The following is a 24,789-nucleotide window of genomic DNA, read 5'->3' on the forward strand; positions in this document are numbered from 1 at the left end:
GGACGCCCGCGACCCTAGTGAGGAGAAGCAGCTCAGAAGATGGATGGATGGATGCCTTTTATTGTCACGATACAAATGCACAAAGAGATTGAAAACAGCGCCTTCTCTGGTGAAAATATGTATAGAAAAATTCAAAATCTAATGTATAAGATATTAGCAAGGAAAGTAGTAATGCGAGGCGATAATGAATAAAATTGTATATTGTAGAATTGTATTTTGACACAAAAAAAGAGAGAAAGGGAGCGCAGAGGCTACGCCCCCTTTTCGGTCGCACATTCACACAAGACCACACGCGCGCGCACACGCACGCACACACACACACACACATGCTGGCACCCATAAGTGAGCCAGTCGCGCCTGTAGATCACACATATATTCGTACACACACGCACGGACGGAACACTACAGTAGAACAACTTTTGACGCTTTTATCTGCTGCCTTAATGTGAGGAAGCCACGACAACACTCAACAAAAAAGCTGACCGGTAGGTCCCTTCCTTTCCCTCCTTATCGCAAAAAAAAAAAAAAAAGAAAGAAAATACTTGAACATATTTAGCATGCTGCGATCAATTACGGTAAGTGCGACGTAACGTGTGGCGAGGGGAAATGATTTATGATCATGAAGGAGGCTGCACGAGTTTCCCTTTGTGGTGAAGAAAAGTGGGGACGAGCTCAAAAGAAGTGGTTTTCAAAAAGGGGGCGGAGAGCTCAAATGTGGTACCCAGACCTCATCTTGGTCTCGAAAAGCTAATTAAAAAAATGGCATTTTAAATAGCTCATATGTAGTCAACATTTTTTTTTCATGCTTTTTTTTTTTTTTTTAAATGAGTTTTTCAATTGGTAAAATGTAATCACTTTTTAAACGTATTATACATACACTATGTAATAATAATTGCGCGGGATGTCCCGATCCGATCACGTGATCGAAAATCGGGGTCGATCACGTTAATTTCAGCTGCTCGAGCTCGGGTTGAAAAGATCGTTTTTATTCATTTTCTGACATTTGTCACAAAGTGACAAAATAATCCAAAGGTACAAAGATCTTGCCAAATGGAACAGTAATAGCTTCTTTTTCTATTACACAAAGTAACTTATCGGTGTTTTTTTTTTTTTTTAGTATCTGTATACATTTATGTGAAATAGACGTACGCTCTGTGTGCGTGTGTGTGTTCGTGGCACACAGACACAGTGTGTCACGACACGGACCCTGAGAGCAAACTATAGCAAGATATTAAGTCTGAGAGAACAGACATCAATTGTGATGGATTCAGACGACTTCACTTCAAATAGAAGTTTCACAACTGTGAACTATTTTGAGACAATCGACCTTGTGCTCATAAATCAAGAGCGTCGTTTGTAGATGAACGGAGTCTCACGCGCGTGACTATACCACCAGCTACTTAGCTGCGGTGGCGGTTCGAGAGGGGGGCCCCTCAAAATTGACTACACCGCATTATTGGTGCTTCATCCCCGCTTATTCAAGAATTTTTTGAAAAAATTAATTCTATCAAAGCAATAATAACGGGTGTCAATTATCCACAGACTTTCGCGATCCCTATCACCTGAATAGTGGTAGGCCACTGTGTGTGTGTGTGTGTGTCTGTGCATGTGTGTCTGTTTGTGTGTAAGCATATGTTTGTATGTATGAGTGTGTGATGACTATGGGAATATTGAAGAACATGCAATTATTATACATACACACACATATATATACATGTTTTCTCACTGGAGTGTTTTAAGTTTGTTTTATTAGGCTGTTATCTTTTCAGACTGTTGTGAGTGCAGGTTTCACCCACTGTACCTACCTACAGAGCAGTCAAATAGTCAAATATAGTCATAGAGATTGTATTTTTATTTAAATGCTCCTGGCTTTGTGGACCAATGTACGTCTATTTTTGGGGTCTACTCGTGTTAAAGAATGCCAATTCCTGTCGGGATGGAGGATTCAGTTTGATCCGCTTTGATAAACACCAGCTGCCCATTAGAACATACACACACCCATACACATTCAAACACAAACACACAGTGATGAGGTGTGTCTGTATTTACATACACAGGCAGTCTTGTGGTAGATCAATGTGTTTTGATGGTGATCCGGTGTCCTGTTGCAGCCGATCAAACATTACACATACAGTAAAACCATGTGAGTGTGTAACACTGAGCTCATTGTTTGGGAGAGGCAACACTAACACTACACTACATTACAATTTAGATTGTATGGGACAAATATTAAATCGGCCTTGACAGAAAGTTAAAGCTAATGATCGCTCTTCTTACGCTGTACACTTACATTTTGTTATGTTAAAGTTCTATGGAAGGCATCTTTAAAACAGTCGCCAACTGGCAAAGTGAATCTAGAAAGAAGAAGGCGTTTCCACCATCTGGGGACACTGAAAGCTAAAAAAAAAAAAAAAAAAATGCCAGTGCGGCAATTGGCAAATCCAGTCGTAACTCGCTGGGGAGTTGGGACCACCAAATTTCAGAAGCTGCAAAAATTCAAAGGGTCGACCAATCACTCCTCCTCCTTTTCCCACCATATATATACTATACTTGTAACCCCCCAAAAAAAAAAAAAAAAAAAAAAAAAAAAATACAATTTTAAAAAGTCATGGCACCCGAAACCTAATAACTGGTTAGGCCACTCTCAGTGGTAACAATTGAAATCAAGCATTTTCTAGAACTGGCAATAAGTGTTGTACATCTCCGGAAACATTTTATGCCGCTCTTCCTTCCAGAATTGTTTTAATTCAGCAACATTGGAGGGTTTTTGAGCATGAACGGTAAATTGACAGTAAATAGTGTCTTTTCACCTGTAAGAAAAGACGCACTTAAATATCATTTCAGTTATCTTACAACATTACCGTTAAAATTAAATGTGTTGGAGGTGATTTGATTACAAAAACAAATGTGTACGTATGGCAAAGACTAACTGTAATTTCCACTTACCAATCAGGCTAAACTTTAGCTCCTCCAAGACATACAAAGATGTTAGCGAGGGCTTTGGTACCATCTTGTGGTGTCTTAGATCATTATAAAAAGCGCCCAACAATGTGAAAAGGTCAGTTTTTTAGCAAATAGCTGAGAACACATTCCTCAGTAAAAAATAAAAAAAAAAATGCGGTACTGTAATTACTATAATTTGTGAATCACGAACCAGATGGCAATTCACTGTACAGTATTTTAAGTCATGTGAATGGAGATCATTTCGATAAAGTTGTAAAAGAAACGTCACAATTTTTACTAGGTTGCTGTAACGTAAGCGCATCCAAAATGAGTTTAAAAAGAAGCCCTCCCTGCCATGCTTTTGGTTAACACCATCTTATCTCCATGCAGACTACAAGGCCCAAAGGGAAACGCAAATGACAACTGTGCATATTTTGAAAGTATAAAGCTGTAACTCATCGCTGGCCTGTTCCCGGTTGACCAAAATAGAGAGGAGCGACTTCAGCTGATGGCGTCCTTTTCGTGTTCGAACACGGCGACGACAGACGCGTCAGGAAGTGAGTCAATGTGAGGATGCCTGCCTGACACTCGGCTGTCCGTTAATTCTTGCAACCCCATCGGTCAGCTGTGCAAGAAGAAGGGCATTATGTAGTCTTAGGAAGGTTTGAATGGAAATCACTGATCAAGGGGATCCTCGGTTTACGATGGTCCCAGCACGTGACATTTTGAGGTTATGAACAAGAAAGCACGTTCAGTTACCACCACGCTCAGTGTTTTATGTTTCATTATTTCAAATGTATTGCCTAAAAGTGATTTTCATATGAATATTTACTGTAATTATGACTTTTCTACTGTGTTAGTGATTGACAACGGCACATACAAATTACCCTACAATTGTAACTAAGTGCAAAAAATGCAAGAGTTGAGTTTTTCAACAAATAGTTGAGGATAGGTTCCACAAAAAAACAAAAAACACAAATCGGTAAATTTGTCAATAGCGAACCATGGATAGGTGGGGGTTCACTGTCATCGATATTTGATAGGAGGAACTTATCGGTGTCCAACAGCGCCAGCATTGAATTCAGGTTTCTGATGCAAATAAAGTTCATGCAGAAGTATGTTGCGACTCAGGACCTCCTCTGAGTTCTCAGCAGAATTCAACAAAAGGTCAGACTGAAGCGAAGCAGTTGTTTTCGTTTAATAAGGCGAACAGGAAGCCGCGTGGCTTATCTTCTCTGAGGCCCCGTTGTCCATCCTAACCGCCCCAGCGTCTCTTGACAGGGGAGTGGAGGGTTGTTGCATTTCTATAAACCAGAGACCACTTCAATGGACAGTTGCAGTGGATTGACCCGACAACATGGCGGGTGATAGGCACATTAAGATGGCAAATGTGATTCCAGCTGCCCGTCGTGGAATCCCGGCCAAAATGATCTGGTCCTTGAATGGAGTGGAATGTTTGTTCTGGGGCACTTAAGAGCTGAGTATCGAGTTGCAGGTCCATTGTTGATTACGTGAAATAAAAACTACAGCTGTTATGGCGTCTGTCTCTGTGAGGACCATTGTCTTAATACAGGAGGTCCTTGGGTTACAACTGAGTTCTATTCTAGTGATGGCGACGTAACGTGAAATTGTATGTGGAATGTGCCATAGTCTATCACTAGCCATAATTACAGTAAATATTTAAAAGACAAGTCCACCTTTTCTGCAAGCAGAACAACTGAATTAAGGAGGTCAGGGACTAGTAGGAACAGAAATAGGAGCATCTTTCAAAACCACCTTTTAAAAATCTATGTTTTGTTTGGGGTGTACTACTTTGGACCTATTCACCAATTAAAGAGCAGCTTCTTGCAAGTTCTCATTTTGTATTTGACTCTTTGTTCCGTTCAATAAACGGCTCAAAGAGCATCAGCGACTGTGGCTCTCCTTGCTTACATGCAAGGGCATTACAGTATACTTTAATTGCGCCATTTCTTTTAATTTCAATCGAGCATGTACAGTGACGTGAAAAAGTACTGGCCCCCTTGTCAAATTCTTCTATTTTTACATAGTTTCCAGAATTAAATGTTTAAGATAATCAAGTAAATGTAAATATCAGAGAAATATAACCCAAGTAAACTTAAAATGCTGTTTTTAAATGGTAACTTCATTTATTAAGGGGAAAAAAAACCTTCAAAGTGTGAGAAAGTAATTACGCTCCTTCTTAAATCAATAATTAATTGTGGCTAATCCCAATTTCTGGTTAATTTTCAGTGATAACACCCAAGCCTGATTACTTCCAGACCTGTTCAATCAAGAAATCACTTAAACAGAATCTGTCCCGACATAATCATGTGGGAGAAAAGATTTTAAAAAGCTGCAACAAAATGACACAATCCAAGGAAATTCCAGAACAGTCGAGAAATAAAGGAATTGACATCTATCAGTCTGGAAAGGGTTACAAAAGCCATTTCTAACCATGAATTCTGTTCTTTAACAGAAAATCCTGAAAGAGAATGTTCAGCCATCAGATTGTGACCTCAAGATGAAGCGCACTTGGGTTCAGCAGCAGGATAACGATCCAAAAAACACACAAGTCAACTTCTGAATGGCTTAAAAAACAAAATGAAGGTTTTGGAGTGGCCTAATCAAAGTCCAGACTTGAATCCTATTGAAATGCACTGACATGACCTTAAAAACCCCGGTCATGCTCAAAAACCAAACCAACAAATTAAAAAGATTCTGCACGAAAGAGTGGGCCAAAATATCTCCACAGATATGTGAAAGACAGTTATAGAAAATGCTTGACTTCAGTTGTTGCTGCTGAGGATGGCCCAACCAGTTATTAGGTTGAGGGGGCCATTACCTTTTTAATACTGGGCCAGTAACTTGGAATATTTTTTTCCCTTAATAAATGAAATCAGCATTTAAAAACAGCATTTAAGTTTGCTTGGGTTATATTTGTCCAACATTTTCATTTGTTTGATGATCTTAAATATTAAAGGGGGGAAACTTTGCAAAAACATAAGAATTTGAGAAGGGGGCCAATACTTTTTCAAGGCACTGTATCTGAAGCTCACTTGTACTAGAAATTTTGTCTCACAACACAAAGCAAATAATGAGAAAAAACAAGCGACAGCTACTAACTCGAAAAACTCGAACGTTGGTTCACTCGTAATTCAAGATACTGCTGTAATGAGAGATCAAGCCCTATGTATCATCCTATACACTAAATCTGACCTTGTTTACTAACCATGTAGCTTCTGTTTTCCAGATTTTAAAATGGTATCTTTTTTTCTTCTCCGGAATTTATTTCTATTTATTCCTGCTACTGTGAGTGTCATCAAGTTGTCATATGTGAGGTCTTTCACATAATAAGTTCTGTTGGGGGTCCATTAAAAGGTCATCACAAGAGTCGTATCCATAAGCAAATCCAGAGTTGACAGATTAAAAGGCACAGGTTCCCTTAAGAGGCTAAAATCTTGTTGATTAAACTGCTGACAGTGTGTTTTGAAGCAGGAGGAACAGCTGCACATGGTTATCAATTGAGACCATCGAAACGTATACCACAGCTCTGGAAGTGAGCTTTTAATATGAGAAGGAAAAGGTTGTGTATTTTGGGTAAATAGGGCATATGCACAACCAACGTCCGCATTGGGCAAAACATGGGAAAGCGCTTCCTTCCGGCACAGGTAAATGGTGAAACCCTATAGCAGGAGACCGTGACAAAGCACCTGTAGGAACATTAGACGTCTACAATGTCTTTTGTTCAACACAAGATGTCACCACAGAGCCATCAAAGATGACAATATGCAATGTTTAGGCTTTGTTTACCAATATCATATCATATTTGTATAAATAAAGGATATACCAGTATCTATATTTATATTTTGTCAGCCGTAAAGAAAGCAAAATTTAAGCAAGTTCGGCTTCAAACCATCATGTCATCAACCCTTAGTTATGTTCGTTAGTACAGCATACACAGGAAGTCCGCAAAGCCCTTTTCCGGGTTTGGTCACGTGACGTTCCGCATATAGCGGATTCTTTGGTACTTTAAATTACATGAACAAAATGTGGGCACAACTAGCACTTTGCAAGAAGCTAGTGGATGTTGTGAGTTTCTGAGACTAGAACTAACCGATAACAAGACCAGACCAAGAATTTTGGGAGTTGAGACCGGGTTAAGACCAGGACTGAGACAGATCATGAAAATCCATTTTAAAAACCATGACAAAGTTGAACAAGTAGAGTATTCCCTTTTAATTTTAATTTGCTTTTGAATACATTTAACAGCCAAAAACACAATGTCTGCAAGTCTTTCAAACCACAACATGCAAAAATCTCAAACCTTTTACTTTCTTCAACCAAATCCTTGCTAAAATAAATCACTGTATTTAAAAATGAAGATTTAGAGAAGAGCTTGGTTGCATTTAAGAAACATAAGAGACTGCAGCATTTTGTGACCAAAACGTGCACGGTGGGGTCTCAAGGATCTCCTTGCTGAGGTTCGTACTTAGGTCTAGCAGCTTTCACTTAGGCTTGTGTGTGGGGTTGCATTCATTATGGGGGTTGGTGGTTATTAATACGTGAGTCGAAGATACTGTATTTATTGTTTTACCAAGTGCTTCTCCTTGTTATCACATTAATGCAGTTGAAGAATAGCAGATCAGTGGTAGTCTCCACTGGTCTCGATAGAAAATCCATTGTCTGACCAGTCCGAGACCAAGACAAGACCAAGACTTTTGGGAGTCGAGTCCGAGACAAGGCAGAGCAAGACCTTCAAAATGTGGTCTCTAGACCAGTCTCGAGTGTTACAACAGTAATGATTATGTCCTGTCCCACTGAGTTGCCATGATATTTTGTGACTGCAAGGCTATTTATAAGCGAGCTCGGTGTCGAGGGGCCTGAAGGACCCGGGGCCAAGCCCAGTCGTCATCAGGCAAGAGGCATCAATGGCTTGCCAAACGGATACATCAGAGCCATTTGTCCTTGTATTCTGTGTCAGTGCCATTTATACAGAACACCAAGAAAAAAAAAACTTTTACAGGCAGTATAAAAGGGGCAAATGGTATACCTTGAACGAATCAGACAGAACAGGGCGGCAGAAGTATGAAGCGTCACACCCCGGTCTAGGATTTCCTTACACAAATACTGTATGCGGTACTGCCTCTGTTAAGGCTCTGATACTAACTCTGAAGGTAGCCTCTGGTATAGGAATGACTTTGTCCCCCTCAGTCCACATCAGTTCCTTTTATACAGTACATCAGATAGTCCTGGAAAAATCCCAGCTTTTCCAGGCAATGTATGCAGGGCAATAGGTACACACTGGATAGATTGGAGTAAACTGGATGAAAAAAGTATGAAACTTCACACACCTATTCCAGGATTGCATTATTCCTGTCCACACAGGCACACATCCCCCCTCCGTTCCAGCCTGGATACACTACCTCAGAGGCAGAATATTTGCAGAATGACCCGCCCCCACCCCCCATTCAGTGTCAGTACTGTTCATAAAAAACAGGAGAAAATCCAGTGTAAAATGTGGTAATGGGATGCCCTGGACAGATCAGACAGCACAGGATGGCAAAAAAATATGGAACCTACATCTCTAGTCTAGGATTTCCTTACCCTGAACAGATGGCAGCGCTGATACCATGGCTCTATTCTCACATTTACAACAAAATTTGCATGTTGTCAGACTGTAGGAGTTGCCGGAATATCCAGAGACAGAAATGCCACAGTTATTGTCAATGGTAAATGGGCTGCACTTATATAGTTGATGCAGATTTGAACCCGGAACTTTCTTGCTGTGAGGTGACAGTGTTAACCACTGCTAAACGTGGTGTATGGAAGAGAGGGTTCTAATGCAGTTCAAAGGCAGTTTGAGAGAGAAAGCTTATCTTTTATGTCTGTCTGTTTTACACTTCCGATTGAACGTAGTCCAGATGTTTCAGCAAAACGACTGTGCAAGTGAACATCTTCAAGGGGGCTCTGATATGTAAAGAAGAATAACAGTCCACCATTTTACTACTGAAAGGAAAACATGAATGCCACGCTGTTGAAATATGCAGGCTAAGCTCAGAGGATGCTCGGTTGAGGCTGGAGCCTTCAGCGAATTGCTCCCTGAAAGCCAATGACAACAAAGTGCCAGGAACAGGGAGAGCAGGGTGCTCGAAGCGCTTACATACGAGAAGCAAGGCAGGAGGGGGTGGAGGAGGAGTGAAAACGGATCAGTTTCAGATACTTTCCAAAATAGTAGCAAAGATATATACTGGGACCACCAATGCGATAGGGTGCACCACTTTTGAAATCCTAGTCCTATGCGGTCGGTAGTTTTGTTTGGTGTAACGTCCACGAAGATGACCCTGGTGATTTGATCCCTCGCGGACATCAGACCTCTGCCAAAAATCTATAGTTTCTTGTCAATTGGGTGTTCCACTATCTTTGGACAGTTCAAGACCATTATTGTAGATGCCAGATGTGGGAATAAGTCACATATGTGCAAGTCACAAGCAAGTCACATGTCATAACCTTCAAGTCCCAAGTCACAATGGGAAAAAAAATCAAAGTCAAGTCGAGTTGGCACTAAATTTTAAGCAAGCCGAGTCAAGTCATTGCTTGGTTTAAGCAAGTCGCAAGTCAAGTCATACAATCTTGCTCCAGTCGCAACATATATTGGAGTGGTAATAAAATTTCCCCCCCCCCCGCCCCCACAAATTATAACACTAAAACAAGTATTCACTCCTTATAAAAGTTAAATGAACAACAACTGAAATTATGATTGATTGAATGTATGACACTGAATTGTTTTAAAGTTGTATTTCAAACTCAATTTAACTCAACTTTATTTCAGAACAACTATGCTGTGTACTTTATGGTGACAGCCTTGTAATTCCTACGGTTCTTAAGAGAACACCATTAAACAAAAGCCGAGACTGTTTTATGTTGGTCAAATATAATTAGATGTGTCCCTCATGGGCTAATGGAGATTGAAAGAGATTCATAATTAAAGGGAATAATACATGACGTAATTTTTTTGCCATCCTTCAAAAAAAAAAAAAAAAAAGATTAATGTGAACAAAATCTGCATTCCTCCTGTGCCCTCTACTTTAATTAAATTTAATTTATTTATTTGGAAGCACTGACTCTAATTGCCAATTGTCATTAGATTAAAGGTTATGTTTCATATGCTGGTGTCTCAATTTTAAAAAAATAGTTCAGACAGCTTTACCACAGAGCCGACACAACAGATGACATTTTAATGGTGACACTGAGCCAACACAACATGACATTTTAATGGTGACACTTCAATGAACAAATTACACACGTAGCTACTTGCCATTTGTACTGCACTTACTAGGGACATCCCGATCCAACTTTTTCACTTCCGATCCGATAGCGATATTGAAGCCTTGAATTTTGGCCGATACCGATCTCGGCCCGATCCGATATCAGCAATAATCATACATTACTTATTTTGTAGTTAGTATGGAATGTGGGAAAAGGGTTGATCAAGTGATATTACTCAAAAGAGAACAATAATCAGCAACAATGGGTATGACAAAAACTGACCCATTTATTATTAAGCAATGAGTTACATAAAGTAACTTTAAAAATAAGAATGCAGTACAATTGAATGAAATAAATAAAAATTATATTAGGAAATCCTGAAGAATAACATCAATAAAACCAAAATAACCACTGCTTGCCTTAAATATAAGCATATTCTACATTTGAATAGATTAAATAAAAAATAAATTAGAAAACCATGAAAAATAATCTAAAAGATAATATATACAAATTATACTTTTAAAGTCCAAAATAACAACTAAAGTTAAATTCAGTTATTTTTTTACCGTCAGTATATTGTGGGAACATCAATGGGTTTCTCCACATGTGCGGTAATACACTTTTGAACTTCTTGATGCAACTGGGGTTTAGTTTTATTGACAATCGCTGTATCTGCTGCACACGTCTTGGCCTCTGAGGGGCAGTGTGATACAAACACACTTGCAGTAACAAAGAAAATCACGATCATATATTGTTATTATAACTTGTTTTTCACAGAGTTTGAAGAATATATGCCAGAGTATTGTTATATTGCCTCTTTGTATGTGGTTATACAGCGTTTGTGTACCAATATTCATTATTTTGAGATCTATAAGTTCAATGCTATTTTTCGTTAGCTCATCAAAGGTGTTTTACATTCATTGTGTGTTAGCTTTGAGCTAGCAATTTTTGTGAGCAAAAACGAAGAAAGAAACAAAGCCTGTGATGTATATGAACATTCAATCGGTGTAATTCTTTTGTTATGTGAGTTTAGTTTTACAGAGAACTTAAACGAGAGTGTCAATAAACGACTTTAAGCAAGCAACATTCACTGTTACTCCTTGCTACTATGTTAGCACCTTAGCAACCTGTTGTTGTGATCAATGATCATGTGGGCTCTGCCTGCTGTCAAAGATTTGATTGGGACACCCTTAGTATTTAATAATGGTGGAACGAGTTTTTTAATCACCGTGATTGTAATGCAAGTGATCTCAGCAGTGTTTAAAGCAGACCTATAACGCACCTGGCATCTTCTGGAGCCAACACTTTCGTCATGCCCGCAAACGTCTCCACACTTTTTTATTTTGTTTTAATCTCCACAGCTGAGCGTTAGCGACGCCACTTCACTTCTTGTGGATTCAGCGGTTGGCATTCTATTTTAGGCCATACTTTCTGCTTTAGAGTGCACACCAGAGAGAGAGCGAGAGAGTTTGTGTGCCTATGAACCGAAAGGAAAGGTTCCGACAATTATCATAAACCGTCCCACCCCGAGTTATGTTACTTTGCTGTTCACAATCACATCATTTTGATTTTTAATCATCCCTAACCAAGTCTATGAAACATAATGTTTGACCAGCTAGCTCAACTGTTAAATTAGCTTACCTGTCTTTATGCATTTTGTGGGGACGGATGGAGTTCGACGTCGTTGTTGTTGTGTCTTTAATACGTGAGTTAAAAACCATGCAGGTTGACATCCTCTTTTTGAAAACTTCATTGACAACATAGTCCTTGAATTCAAATTTTATTATCAAGCGCACAACAATGCAGACTGTGTTGCCAGGTTGGCACGAAAGACGCCCCCAAAACGTTTTGTTCTTTCTTTCAAAAGAAGGCAAACTGTTTAAATCAAAATCAAAAACGTTTCCAACTCTAAACAAGATGACTTGTCAATTCATGTAGTTCAAGTCAAAGTCAAGTCTCTTGGTTACCAAGTCTAAAGTCAAATCTTTCTGAACTATTTGGCAAACAATTTGCAAATCACAAAACTGGCAACTCACGTCGACTCTTGTCAAGTGATTTCACTCGACTCGCCCCATCTCTGGTAGATGCCATTGCTTTATATTGGACCACCACTTTAATGTGCCATAAAAAACACATTTGGCAGCCGCATGTTTAATCTGGACTTTGTTCAAATGAATACCATTGTCACATGTAATAAACCCAGGCAAACATTCTTATGTTGGGCACATTTGGTATTAGCTTCACAATGTCCAGCCAAGTCAGTATTATGGGGCTTCGGAATTCAGATTCAGATTTATGATGACAAAGCAATTAGAGGCTGTGCAGGGACCGACACCAGTTTTTAGACGTGGTGTAAATTACTGTGCAATTTTATGCAGCGAAGACAATGGTGTTATGGAGAGTGGTAGTCAGGTGACCAAGGGAAGTCTGGCCCTCTATGCAAATGAGGAGTAGTGACTAAATAAAAACGGCTTGTGTTTGATGCCTATCACTACTACGCATTGCCTTCTTCCCTCTTTAGAAGCTGCTGCTTCACTCTGCTCTTTTTTTCTTTCGACCTTTTCAGTTAGAAGTTTGTTTCTGGGATGACTTGGCTCTGTTTGATAATTCTCTGTTCTCACCTTAATTAAATCCTAGAATACCAATGATCCCTTTCAATATGTGAAACTCCATGGTCTCATTAGTTCGTGTATTTTTGCCTTTAAAAAAAAAAAAAAAAGACCATCTGACTGGAATATACTTTCTTGCTCTATGAAAGTTTTTGGTGCCTGGCCTGCCAGCGGGGATGTCCAGAGCCACGAGATCAGCCTCTCGGTCTCCCAGCCCTTCGAGATCCCATTCCCGATCTCGCTCCAGATCCCGGTCCACCTCGCAGTCTCGAAGAAGTCATTCACGATCTCGCTCCAGGAGACATCGTTACAGGTAGAGCTCACTAACTTGCATGACTTGTATTAAACGGTTCTGTTGTGATTCTGCCTAGGGTGATAACATTTTAAAAAGCTTTTCCCACCTGATCTGGCTATTAATCATCTCTGCACTGATTAGTTAGCTCTCATGACCGGCAAGCATAGAGTCAAACAAGATTTGAGAAGAGCCCTCCTCCTCTGTTTGGCCAATGAGAAAAAGCTGGAGCGTAAGCACAACTCACTCCCATTGAGTGTACAGAGCAGCTCAGTACGCTGCCATTTGAATCGCTCAGTATTCCAATGAAAAAAAGGACACGGTGAGTTTTTTTTTTTTGTGCAGTTTTGGTGAGCTTTAAAATCTCTTTCCTATCATATCTTATCTATATCGTATGTCTTGTGTGTCGTAGTCTGTGTGGTGCACGTATGTTTATTCGGCATATTTAGGCCTAGTTGGTTTGGAGAGTTCAGTCGTTTAAAACATTTCCATTGTTGGTGGAAATGAGAGAAGTATATGCATTGTAAAGTCTGGGGGAAAAAAATAAAAAACAAAGTGTTGATGTCTACACCAAAATCCTGTAACATAATACGTTAATGTCTACACCAGATGTGAAACATCCATAACATCAAATGTAGCAGTGGGGAGTTCCAAAATGTGGTTCCCAGACAAATACTAAAGCAATAACAACATTATACTATAGGATCATGGCGATAAACTGCAGAGTACTGTATATTTGTTGCCGAGGCGAGAGTGGTACACATAAGAAGAGCACTAGAGCCATCGTGTGGACTATTGTGTCACTACAAGTTGGAAAGTTCACCTTTTCTGCATGCAGAACTACTGAATTGAGAGTTTCTGGACTAGTATGGACAGAAGTAGGAACATCTTTCCAAAAATCTGGGGTGTAGTGCACTGGACCTATACATAAAATTATGGCTCTATGGGCAAAGGGTTGAGGCGATACTGACTTTGAAGAAGATGATTTCATGGGACTTTGCTGCCAAATGTAGCCGAGACTGAAAAAAACAATGAGATGGCAATCTGGCAGAAAACCCATATTTGAAACAAAAGTCTTGGTTCTTGGTCTTTAAACAGGTCAACTCCATGGTGCAGACTGAACTTCAGAAACTGCACTGCAATGAAATGTAAACCAAATTCAGAGGTGGCAAAAGGACTCTCACTATGTACTTTGGCAGGATTACAGATACTTGTGTAAAAAGGACTCTGTCCCGATTCCTCCTTTACAGACTGAGACTCTGCAATGTACAAAAGTTCATTTTTCCTTTTTAAATCTGTCAGTTGTACTCAATATTCATTTTGATAACTTGATATGATGAAAAAAATAATTTCCCAATTTCATTAACTTGCATAGTGTTGATAGTGAGCAGAAACAAAAACACTGGGCACGGATTGGAAGGTGTTTTTATACCTTTGCTAAGAAAAGAAAAAAAGAAAAACAAATGCTGAATTAGTTAACGATGACAACAGAAAAAAATACACCATACCTGTATATGTTTTTTTTTTAGATTAGAGAGAGATTTTTATTTTTTTTTTTTAACGCCAGAAGCTTGTAGTTTTTAGGTTGTCACAAGAAGCATTCTCCACATATCATTCTTGGAATCAATCAAACAATTCTCTTGAGTAAGGCCATGAATGTGGAATATCTTACTTCTTCAAAACAGTTGCGTCACCGTCATTAATGCTCTCTGGTTCACATTCTCGCTTATAAATGCCAAGATCTCAGTCTTTTTTTTTTCCCACTCTCAGATCTCTGTCAGTCAATCAAGATCTCAACCACAGTTGATTTTACCTTTCTTCATTTGCATCTGCGCAGGTTGAAAAAAGTAATGAGCAAGTAAGGAGTAGGAGGTACAGATATGGGTTTTCAAATGAAGGGAGTGAAAGTAGAAAATCGTCAGAAAAATAAACACTCAAGTAAAGTAAGTGTGTGAAGAATCTACTTAAGTACAATAACAAAGCATTTGTACTTCTGTTATTTCCCACTACTGCCCAAATCCCTTTAAAAGCAAATATGACATTTCCTTATACCAGGCCAGTTGTACAGATGAAAACCAGGCTTTATATGTGATTTTCCTTTTCTTCTAGCTCTAGGTCTCGGTCTCGATCACGGTCCCGGTCAAGATCTCAATCTCCATTATATTACCGCGACAAGAAATACCAAAACAGCCGGGAGTTCCGGGGCTACCACCGCGGATTCCGGAGGCCGTACAACTTCCGAGGCAGAGGACGGGGCTTTTTCCCCCGCGGACGATACCAGCGTGGTGGTGGTGGTGGTGGGAGAGGCTACAATAACAACAATAATTTCCGTAACAACTGGAAAAATCACAAGCAGAACCCCCAGAAGCAGCAAAAGCAGCAGCACCAAAACCAGTCCCGAGGGCGACCCTACATTCATAAATTCTCCGGAAGCCCCCCTCCTCCCGGACACTCCCGCCACTCCGATCGATCCCTTTCTCCGTTATCCAGGCAATCCCAACATTCTAACGCTTCCTCTCACGGTTCTTCTCCCAAAGCCCCTTTGGTGGCTAATCAGAGTTCCAACAATATTAAGGAGGAGCTCTTGGCCTCCAAGGAGGTCCAGAAAGAAGGGACAGATGGAGAGAAAACAGAGGTGGGAGATGCCCAAGAGGGTCAAAACAGTGGGACAACCCAGGGGGGCTGGCAAGTCTTGATGGAATGCAACAGAAGTCCAAAGAAAGCCAGTCCAGAAAATCATGCTGTCAATGTTCAAAACAGTCAAACCTCAAACGAGGCTGGTACCTCGCCACAGACCGTGAATGACACCAGCAATGGTGCCCCCTCGTGGGAGACGATTTGTAATGCAACTTCTACAAAAAAGTTTTCACAGGAAGCGCTAAACCAAATGCTTTCCAGCCTTGACGTCTTCAAGAGCGAAGAATGTTCGGATGGAGATAAAATGGCCATCTCCATTGCTTTCAGAAAGTAAGACGGATTTTACTTTTACTTTATTGATAACCTCTTTGCATGCAGGTAGATTTGTTAGAACTGGAATTGCATGTTAGCTCTGTTGGTCTCTTTATCTTTGTTTAGGTTTTTGAAGGAGCACAATAAAAAACCCAAACCCACTTGGGAAAACAGGAGAACAGAGGCAGATACTGTAGAGGAGGATCAAGTCAATATAAACGGCCCAGCACCTGCAGGTGCCACTGAGTGGCCGTCAAAGCGCTACAAAGAAGACCTAAATGGCAAAGTGCCTTTAGACCATTTGTTGAAGGATTGTCCTTCTCTGTCTGATGAGGAAGGGATGCTCCCCAAGCCTCATTCAAAGTCTCTAAACAAAGACAGGCACAACGGGGATGTCCACAACTCTAATCCAAAGGTTGTTCATCCTGCCAGAGAGCCGTTTGACGAGTGCTATGACAGATGGCAAAATGTGGCCTCCGCACAGGAGGAACCTGACGCCCTGGGAGAGGAGATGTACACCGCTCTTAAATCAGCTGCTGTCGCTCGGCGGGAAATGGTGGGCACTTTTGAGGAGCTTGGTTGCAAACCCAGGAAAATGTCAGACTCTCCCTCCATGCTACCGATGAGGCGGAACTCTGACAGGGAGATGTTTATGATGAATGCAGAGGACTCATCGCTGTTGTCCTTGAGAAAACCGGAGACCAAGATTAATGTCAGAATGGATTTCCTCGGCGACAGCTTGATAGGGTAAGCTATGGTTTTTCGTGTTTGGACAGTCATATGTTATGAATCTTAAGCTGTATCATTGTTTTTTACGAGCCTTAATCATTTCTGCCGTTTTCAGCACTTCAGAGATTTTAGCTCAGGAGCGACAGTTGTCTCAGGACTTGGTGCAATCTTCAAAGAGGGGCCAGGAGTTCCGCTCTATTTTTCAACACGTTCAAGCTGCTCCGATGCAGAGAAGTCCCTCCGAGCTGTTTGCTCAGCACATTGTGGCCATCCTGCACCATATCAGAGGTGAGTACAGACGGGTTCTGGGTGGACTGAAGTTTGATCCATCACGTTCAGTTAAAGCAAGAACCTGTTGGGACGTTTTTTTTTTTTTTCCTTATTCCAGTTTCAAACAATTCTCCACCATAATCTATTTTATGTAGAGATAGAGCCCTCAAAATTCAGAGCATAATAGAAGCTTGCACGTTTGTCCGCATTTGCAATTTCACAGAGAACTCAGGGTGCGGCGGCACGGTAGGCGATGGTTAGCACAGGACGGGGGTTCAAATCCTGGCCCCGCCTTTGTGGCGTTTGCATGTTTCTCTACGTGCCTGAGTGGGTTTTCTTGGGGCACTCTGTTTTTTTCCTCCCACATCCCAAAAACATGCATGCGAGGTTGATTGACGAGTCTAAATTTCCCTTAGGTGTGAATGTGTGCGCGAATGGTTGTTTGTTTATATGTGCCCTGCGATTGGCTGACAACCAGTTGAGGGTGTACCCCGCCTCTCGCCCGAAGATTGCTGGGATAGGCTCCAGCACACCCGCGACCCTTGTGAGGATAAGCGGAATGGAAGATGAATGAATGAATGAACTCAGGGTGCACTTTCTCACATCAGCATGTCATGACTCAATCCGACAAATAATTTGTTTGCGATTACTTCCAACACAACGGGGCGGGAGAAGTGAGTGTCAGGTGTTAAACTTGTTAGAATTCTCCTTCACATACAGTCGGTGCTGTCCTGCCTCAGTTACTGTTCCGATACTACTTTTAAAAACCTTGTTTGTTGGGACCATCACAAACCGAGGATCCCTGAACACAGACACTTGCGGTGTAAAAGGAAATTGCTTCCAGGTTTATGCTCCTCTTTAGAGCCTTACAGCAGGGGTCAATGCAAAACAATATTACGGTATTTTAGAAAAACTAACATGGTAGTGTTGCATATTTTATGAATGGAGTCACATGTGCATGGAAAAGGAGAACGAATAATACCTTTACTCTTCACGCAGCTCAGCACTTTGCGTCGTCCCGAATGACTCTTAACGAGCGATTCACTGTGTACCAAAGACAAGCTGCAGAGAAGGAGAGCATGAAGCCTAGAAAAAGCCCAGAGATTCACAGGTAGAGTTGCCCTCATGAGTGAACAACTCTTACCCTTCAGTGTGCTGTGGCTTCACATCCTATTTTAAAAACAGCCTTCAGGTATTTTGCTCCACTGTCCTACCTGAACTTTTGTTTGTTTTCTTTCTGGGTGGAGGTTCGTTCTTCATTCTTCATTGTCCTGTCCGATGTTGTCACTGTAGCTCAGTGTGGCTAACAAACCACGCCGCACATCGTCTTAACGCTTCCGTTTTGTCTTCCTTTTCAGGAGAATTGACGTCTCACCAAGTGCTTTTAAGAAACACTCTCAGGTTTTTGAGGGAATGAAAAGCTCAGAGGATGGCACTAACAAGGTGACTGAATATTTTGCACTATGACGTATAAATGAGGGCAAACAAAACCAAACGGCAAACCAGTGAGCCAGCCGGATGCCTTTAGAGTGCTCGCCCTCCCATGAATGAATGGCAATGTGGCATTTTGACTTTCTGTGTGAGTCGGTTAATATGTTGGCACGAGCCTGACCTGAGGCTAATGAATAAGATAAAAAGTCAAAACGTGGATGCCGCTGTGCCCAAGCTGTTCGAGGGATTAATTGCCTTTGTAAGTATCAAAAACAATGGAAATGACCAAAAACAGAAAGAAATATGCTTAGAATTGCATTCAGGAGTAACCTATACAATATAATTAAATGGATAAAGTCTAACCAGAGATTATAGCACTAACATGCTTATTTCTGTACCAATGCATGGATATTATTTAGAACTTAAACCTCAAGGTTGGTTGCCCATCGTGTATACGGTGATTTCAGCCCGATTAGAAATCTTGAGTGACTCTTTTGAATTGGATAATACATCACTGTCCTAAATAGAGAATATATTTCATTATGACTCCAACTTGTAAGGAGATCTTTGGGTTGTCCATGCCAGTGCTTTTGAAAAGTTTAATTCCTTCCCACGAGCACCTGAAAGCACCATTGTGTTTTAAAAGAATCCCGATATTGCCAAGCTCTGAGTGAAGACCATTGGTGTAAAAAAAAACATGGGCTCATATTGCACTCAAAACAAGCGAAACCTATGACTGATTTTACTGGACAGTTTAGTTGGATTCACACTTGTGCTGTTACCCAGCTCTCGTTGCCGTACACACTGCTGTTTAGTTTACATCTTGGTAGACTTAACATCATCTGCATGCTAATCCAAAGTCTGTCCACGACACTGTTCTGTTTTGCATTTCTCAGGATGTCTGGGAAAAAACAAAGGGCGACCTGATGGACCTGCGTTTGGATATCGAACGGCGTAAGAAATATTCTAGCCGAGAAATAGATTACAAACATGATGGGTTTGGAGATTCCCCAGACACTAGTCGAGAGAGATCTGAGGAACATTTCTCAAAGAAATCAAAGTATGTGCAACAGCCCCGTCCTTTTAAGATTCTTCAATAAAATTGCAGAATACTGATGGAATGTGCAAATATCATTTCACTTATAGGATCAATGAGAGCAAGTGCTCTCGCTCCAGGTCGTCCTCGTCGTCGTCGTCCTCCAAGTCCCACATGGATGATTTGCCCAAGCCCAAGCCCAAGCTCAAAAACGATGGCTTTAACAGGGCTCGGCTGGCTCCGACCGAGACGCCAGCGGCGAAAGAAGCGCCGTGGAGAGGATTTGTAAGTTCCATTTATTTGTTCTCCACTGTGATAACTAGGGCTTAGCGATACAGCCTTGAAATAACATATCAAGAAAGCAAATGGAAATGACATTATTCAAAACGTTTTGCTTTTTTTTTTTCACAGTTTAGGGATTTGTTCTGGAAAAAACAACATATCTTAACTTACCTCTTGCATGGTTATATAAATCCACTTTTTAGAAACTGCCAACTCCAGAGAGGGTCAGGGGGCGCTCCCAAGAGTAACCTCCAAAGGGGGTGAGCGTCAGATCAGCCTTGCCAACGGCGAGCCCTCAGAGGCGGCTGTTTTTCAACCCTTATTTTTGTTCTCCTCCTAGCTCCTCCATTATTTATGCTTTCACGTGAGTCCAGTCACGTCCGAGAACGAGGCACTTTAAGTGTCCTCACCAGCGACGAGTCCAGGTCAAAGCGCTGGTTCTTTTTTTTTCTTTTTTCTAAGTGGGATGGATAAGTGGACTTGTCAGGCAACCAACCAAATGATTCCTAGGAAGTGAAGAAGAATAAGAAGAATCACCTTTTATTGTCATGAACATGCATGCATGTGCACGAAATTTGTTCTCTGCATTTAACACATCACAGTGAACACATACACATGTTAGTGGAACACACTGGAGCAGGGGGCAAGTGAAGCGCCCGGGGAGCATTTCGGGGTATCAGTGTCTTGCTTAAGGACACGACAGCCGTGAGTCCGGGGGATGTTAGAATCGATTCATCGCCCTGCCCTCATGAAAGCGCCACATCTCTGAGCTTGAGCAACTGCGTGTCTCTTGTAGCAAGTCCGATTTCGTGGAAGGGGCTGGAAGAGTGGCAACTACCAGGGAGACTCCAATCCAGACCTGCCAGTAGCACCCACGAACCAAGACTGTGATCAGGGATGTCCCCCAAAGAGCAGAAAATACTACTTGGTAGGACACGTTTCTTCCCATGTTAACCTCAATTGTCTTGTCAATTTAATGATTGTTGTTATGTATTTCCATCTGTTGACCTAGCATGATGACAGAGACGGCGAGGTAGAAGCAAGCAAGAGGACGGACAATCAAGGCGGGCACGGACGTGGCGGGGGCGGCTTCTCACGTGGACGGGCAAGATTTCTCATACGGAAAACCAATGATGGGGGGCCGAACATCAGCTGGGCCCAAGATAAGTTCCTGGTCAACGACATGCGGGAGGACCAGATGGAACAGGACCAGAAAGACAGAAATACTTGATCGTCAACACCTTAAGAGATCGTCTTCTTATCGGATCTGATTTGTATCCACTTGAATATTCGACAAAGGCAGATGTAACTACTTACGAGATGTTACTTTATAGTCATAACACAGTGGACTACTATTTTACCTACTGTACCTTCTCTGGTTATAGCCATGCTTTACAAAATGACTGGTGGACTTTTTGGAGTGTCAGTTAAAAAAAAAAAAAAATCACATTTTTACCTTAAACTTTTCAAATTGACTCGAGCCTTTTCAAATCAAATGCCTGCATGAGCTATGAAAAAAAGTGCTTCCTGTGGTTGTGGTTGGGTTTCAAGCAGTGGCGGGCCTTCAATGGGGGATTTACCTGACTTAATCCACCTCTTAATACGTGTTTAATTCATTCATTCATCAATTCATGTTGCAATATTCGAAAGCATCAATACTATACCAAAATGTAAGATAACTTCCCACATGTACATTATTTAGAGCAGTTCACAATCAATATTTATATAATAAGATGACAAAAACATTATTGATAAACTATAGACACATCAGAGAGGCCGATTATTAAAAGTATTAAGGTGTGCAGATAGCTACAGACATGTTTTGCTCATCAAATCTGGCTTTCTCTGACCAACCAATCAGAGGCCTGAACAATGTTGACGTTATTGTAAGGCAGTTAGCTGTCCCTCTGAAGCAAATTTGAAATCTGATTGGTTGAAGAAATTGCCGATATATTTTAAGGAAAATCGGCCAGCACGACTGATTCTGAAGACCCTGGGCAGATCGGTTTGACATGGCAACACATACAGGCTCAAATATGGCTAGACAAAAGAAAAAATAATCTAACATCCACGTACACTGTACACATACTAGAAGCAGCCAAGAATAATGCTTTTAAGTGAAGAAAATATGGAATAAATGGCTAAAATTAGATTAATTAGATTATCCATCCATCCATCCATTTTCTGAGCCGCGTCTCCTCACTAGGGTCGCGGACGTGCTGGAGCCTATCCCAGCTGTCATCGGGCAGGAGGTGGGGTACACCCTGAACTGGTTGCCAGCCAATCGCAGGGCACATATAAACAAACAACCATTCACACTCACATTCACACCTATGGGCAATATTAGAATTTAGGTTGTAGGTGAATGCTTCTGATAGGTCAGCAAAAAAGGCCATGCTCTCCCTCACAGGTTACCACTGCACTTCTCAAAATGGCTTATGGACTATTTCAAAATCACTTTTGTACCTTAAACTTTTGAAATTGTTTGAGCTTTTATGCTTCTTTGTAGTTAATAGTTGTGTCCCCTTGGGATTCAAAGGCACTTAAGGACACTGTTGACCTTGATCTGACAAAGGGACCAAACTGTAAAGGGTCATCAAAAAGTCAGGTCGGATTTACAATAGCATAAAGCAAACTACCTGGACTTTTATGAGGCTGTTCACATTTAGAATTTCTGTTGTTCACAATAGGAGCTTTAGCAAGCTACAACCCCAATTCCAATAAAGTTGGGACGTTGTGTTAAACATAAATAAAAACAGAATACAATGATTTGAAAATCATGTTCAACCTATATTTAATTGAATACACTACAAATACAAGATGTTTAATGTTCAAACTGATAAATGTTATTGTTTTTAGCAAATAATCATTAACTTATAATTTTATGGCTGCAACACGTTCCAAAAAAAGGTGGGACTGGTGGCAAAAAAGACTGAAAAGTTGAGGAATGCTCATCAAACACCTGTTTCGAACATCCCACAGGTGAACAGGCTAATTGGGAACCGGTGGGTGCCATGATTGGGTATAAAAGGAGCTTCCCTGAATTGCTCAGTCATTCACAAGCAAAGATGGGGCGAGGTTCACCTCTTTGTGAACAAGTGCAGTTTAAGGACAATGTTCCTCAACGTACAATTGCAAGGAATTTAGGGATTTCATCATCTATGGTCCATAACATCAAAAGGTTCAGAAAATCTGGAGAAATCACTGCATGTAAGGGGCAAGGCCGAAAACCAACATTGAATGCCCGTAACCTTCGATCACTCAGGCGGCACTGCATCAAAAAAAACGACATCAAAGTGTAAAGGATATCACCACATGGGCTCGTGAACACGTCAGAAAACCAATGTCAGTAAATATAGTTTGGCGCTACATCCGTAAGTGCAACTTGAAACTCTACTATGCAAAGCAAAAGCCATTTATCAACAACACCCAGAAACGCTGCCGGCTTCTCTGGGTCCGAGCTCATCTAAGATGGACTGATGAAAAGTGGAAAAGTGTTCTGTGGTCCGACGAGTCCGCATTTCAAATTGTTTTTGGAAATTGTGCACGTTGTGTCCTCCGGGCCAAAGAGGAAAAGAACCATCCGGACTGTTATGGACGCAAAGTTCAAAAGCCAGCATCTGTGATGGTATGAGGCTGTGTTAGTGCCAATGGCATGGGTAAATTACACATCTGTGAAGGCACCATTAATGCTGAAAGGTACATACAGGTTTTGGAGAAACATATGCTGCCATCCAAGCAAAGTGTTTTTCACGGACGCCCCTGCTTCTTTCAGCAAGACAATGCCAAACCACATTCCGCATGTGTTACAACAGCGTGGCTTCGTAGTAAAAGAGTGCGGGTACTAGACTGGCCTGCCTGCAGTCCAGACCTGTCTCCCATTGAAAATGTGTGGCGCATTATGAAGCATAAAATATGACAATGGAGACCCCGGACTGTTGAAGAGCTGAAACTGTACATCAAGCAAGAATGGGAAAGAATTCCACCTACAAAGCTTCAACAATTTAGGTCCTCAGTTCCCAAACGTTTATTGAATGTTGTTAAAAGAAAAGGTGATGTAACACAGTGGTAAACATGACCCTGTCCCAACTTTTTGGGAACATGTTGCAGCCATAAAATTCTAAGTTAATGATTATTTGCTAAAAACAATAAAGTTTATCAGTTTGAACATTAAATATCTTGTCTTTTTAGTGTATTCAAAAATTAAATATAGGTTCAACATTATTTGCAAATCATTGTTTTCTGTTTTTATTTATGTTTAACACAACGTCCCAACTTCATTGGAATTGGGGTTGTAGATGTAGGAAAACAATTATTAATATATATCTAAATATAAAATTAGTTTGAAGTTTTGTGTTCGTTAAGCAGGATTTACATTTGGTTAAGGTATAATTTGGGTCTTTAAACATTTCTCAAGCCAGTTAATGTGACATTGTGTGCTTATGTGTCAACATTACCCAGTCACATTTTTTATACTTACAGAAACTGTAAGAACGTTTCACACAAATTAGTAGTTTTTTTTGCTGAAGTATCTTAAAAACACAAATAATTTGTTTACGCCTGCTTGTGTACATGAGCAGACTCTGGCCTCCACAGTATACACAGGGTGTATACATGAAATAAGGTTATGGTATTTATAAGAACTTTTAAAGATGATTAAAAAGTTGGGGGGAATAGTCTGCATGGAGTTCAGCTACAGTATATGTAAAAGTGAAAGTAAGTAATATTTGTGTTCACCTGGTGTGCCTGCTTGTGTTACGCTTGAGCTAAGTGGCTCGATAATAATCGTTTTTTCATGGGTGTTTCTTGTGTTCCGGAAGACTGTTTAATTAAATGGAACATTGATGACAACGGAGTTGAATTAGTGTCTCTTAGTTGCATCGTCTCTTTGTTTCACTATAAAAACATCATGGACAAGTTTGCTGGGACACTGATTTTTCTCACTTTCCCAATTGTCAAAGTTGTGCAAGATATCAAAATGA

The 24,789-nt window shown here is 40.8% G+C and overlaps 1 protein-coding gene across 4 annotated transcripts; it reads left to right on the forward strand.

The window, feature by feature from the left end:
• The first annotated feature begins 322 nt into the window (after window positions 1-322).
• thrap3a (thyroid hormone receptor associated protein 3a) lies at window positions 323-24,658 on the forward strand. Of its 4 annotated transcripts, XM_061777862.1 has the most exons (12): window positions 323-485; window positions 3,334-3,500; window positions 12,968-13,131; window positions 15,220-16,077; window positions 16,186-16,806; window positions 16,904-17,076; window positions 18,058-18,169; window positions 18,417-18,501; window positions 19,386-19,549; window positions 19,636-19,810; window positions 20,604-20,735; window positions 20,820-24,658. In XM_061777862.1, exons 3-12 carry the CDS (start codon window positions 12,995-12,997, stop codon window positions 21,036-21,038), a joined length of 2,676 nt encoding a protein of 891 aa, XP_061633846.1. In that variant the 5' UTR covers window positions 323-485; window positions 3,334-3,500; window positions 12,968-12,994; the 3' UTR covers window positions 21,039-24,658. The 4 variants fall into 4 exon arrangements, with proteins under 4 accessions (XP_061633846.1, XP_061633845.1, XP_061633847.1 ...); XM_061777861.1 differs by lacking the exon at window positions 3,334-3,500; XM_061777863.1 differs by lacking the exon at window positions 323-485 and having other exon boundaries at window positions 1,193-3,500.
• The last annotated feature ends 131 nt before the right edge of the window (window positions 24,659-24,789 follow it).

This window comes from Phyllopteryx taeniolatus, chromosome 6, assembly GCF_024500385.1.
Source record: "Phyllopteryx taeniolatus isolate TA_2022b chromosome 6, UOR_Ptae_1.2, whole genome shotgun sequence".
Lineage (NCBI taxonomy): Eukaryota > Metazoa > Chordata > Actinopteri > Syngnathiformes > Syngnathidae > Phyllopteryx > Phyllopteryx taeniolatus.

Bases quoted from the DNA above. Each gene is read 5' to 3' on its own strand.
- thrap3a (XM_061777862.1), top strand. From the start codon at position 12,995: ATGTCCAGAGCCACGAGATCAGCCTCTCGGTCTCCCAGCCCTTCGAGA. The intron at 16,078-16,185 runs GTAAGACGGATT...ATCTTTGTTTAG, and splicing joins ATCTCCATTGCTTTCAGAAA to GTTTTTGAAGGAGCACAATA. The intron at 16,807-16,903 runs GTAAGCTATGGT...TGCCGTTTTCAG, and splicing joins CTCGGCGACAGCTTGATAGG to CACTTCAGAGATTTTAGCTC.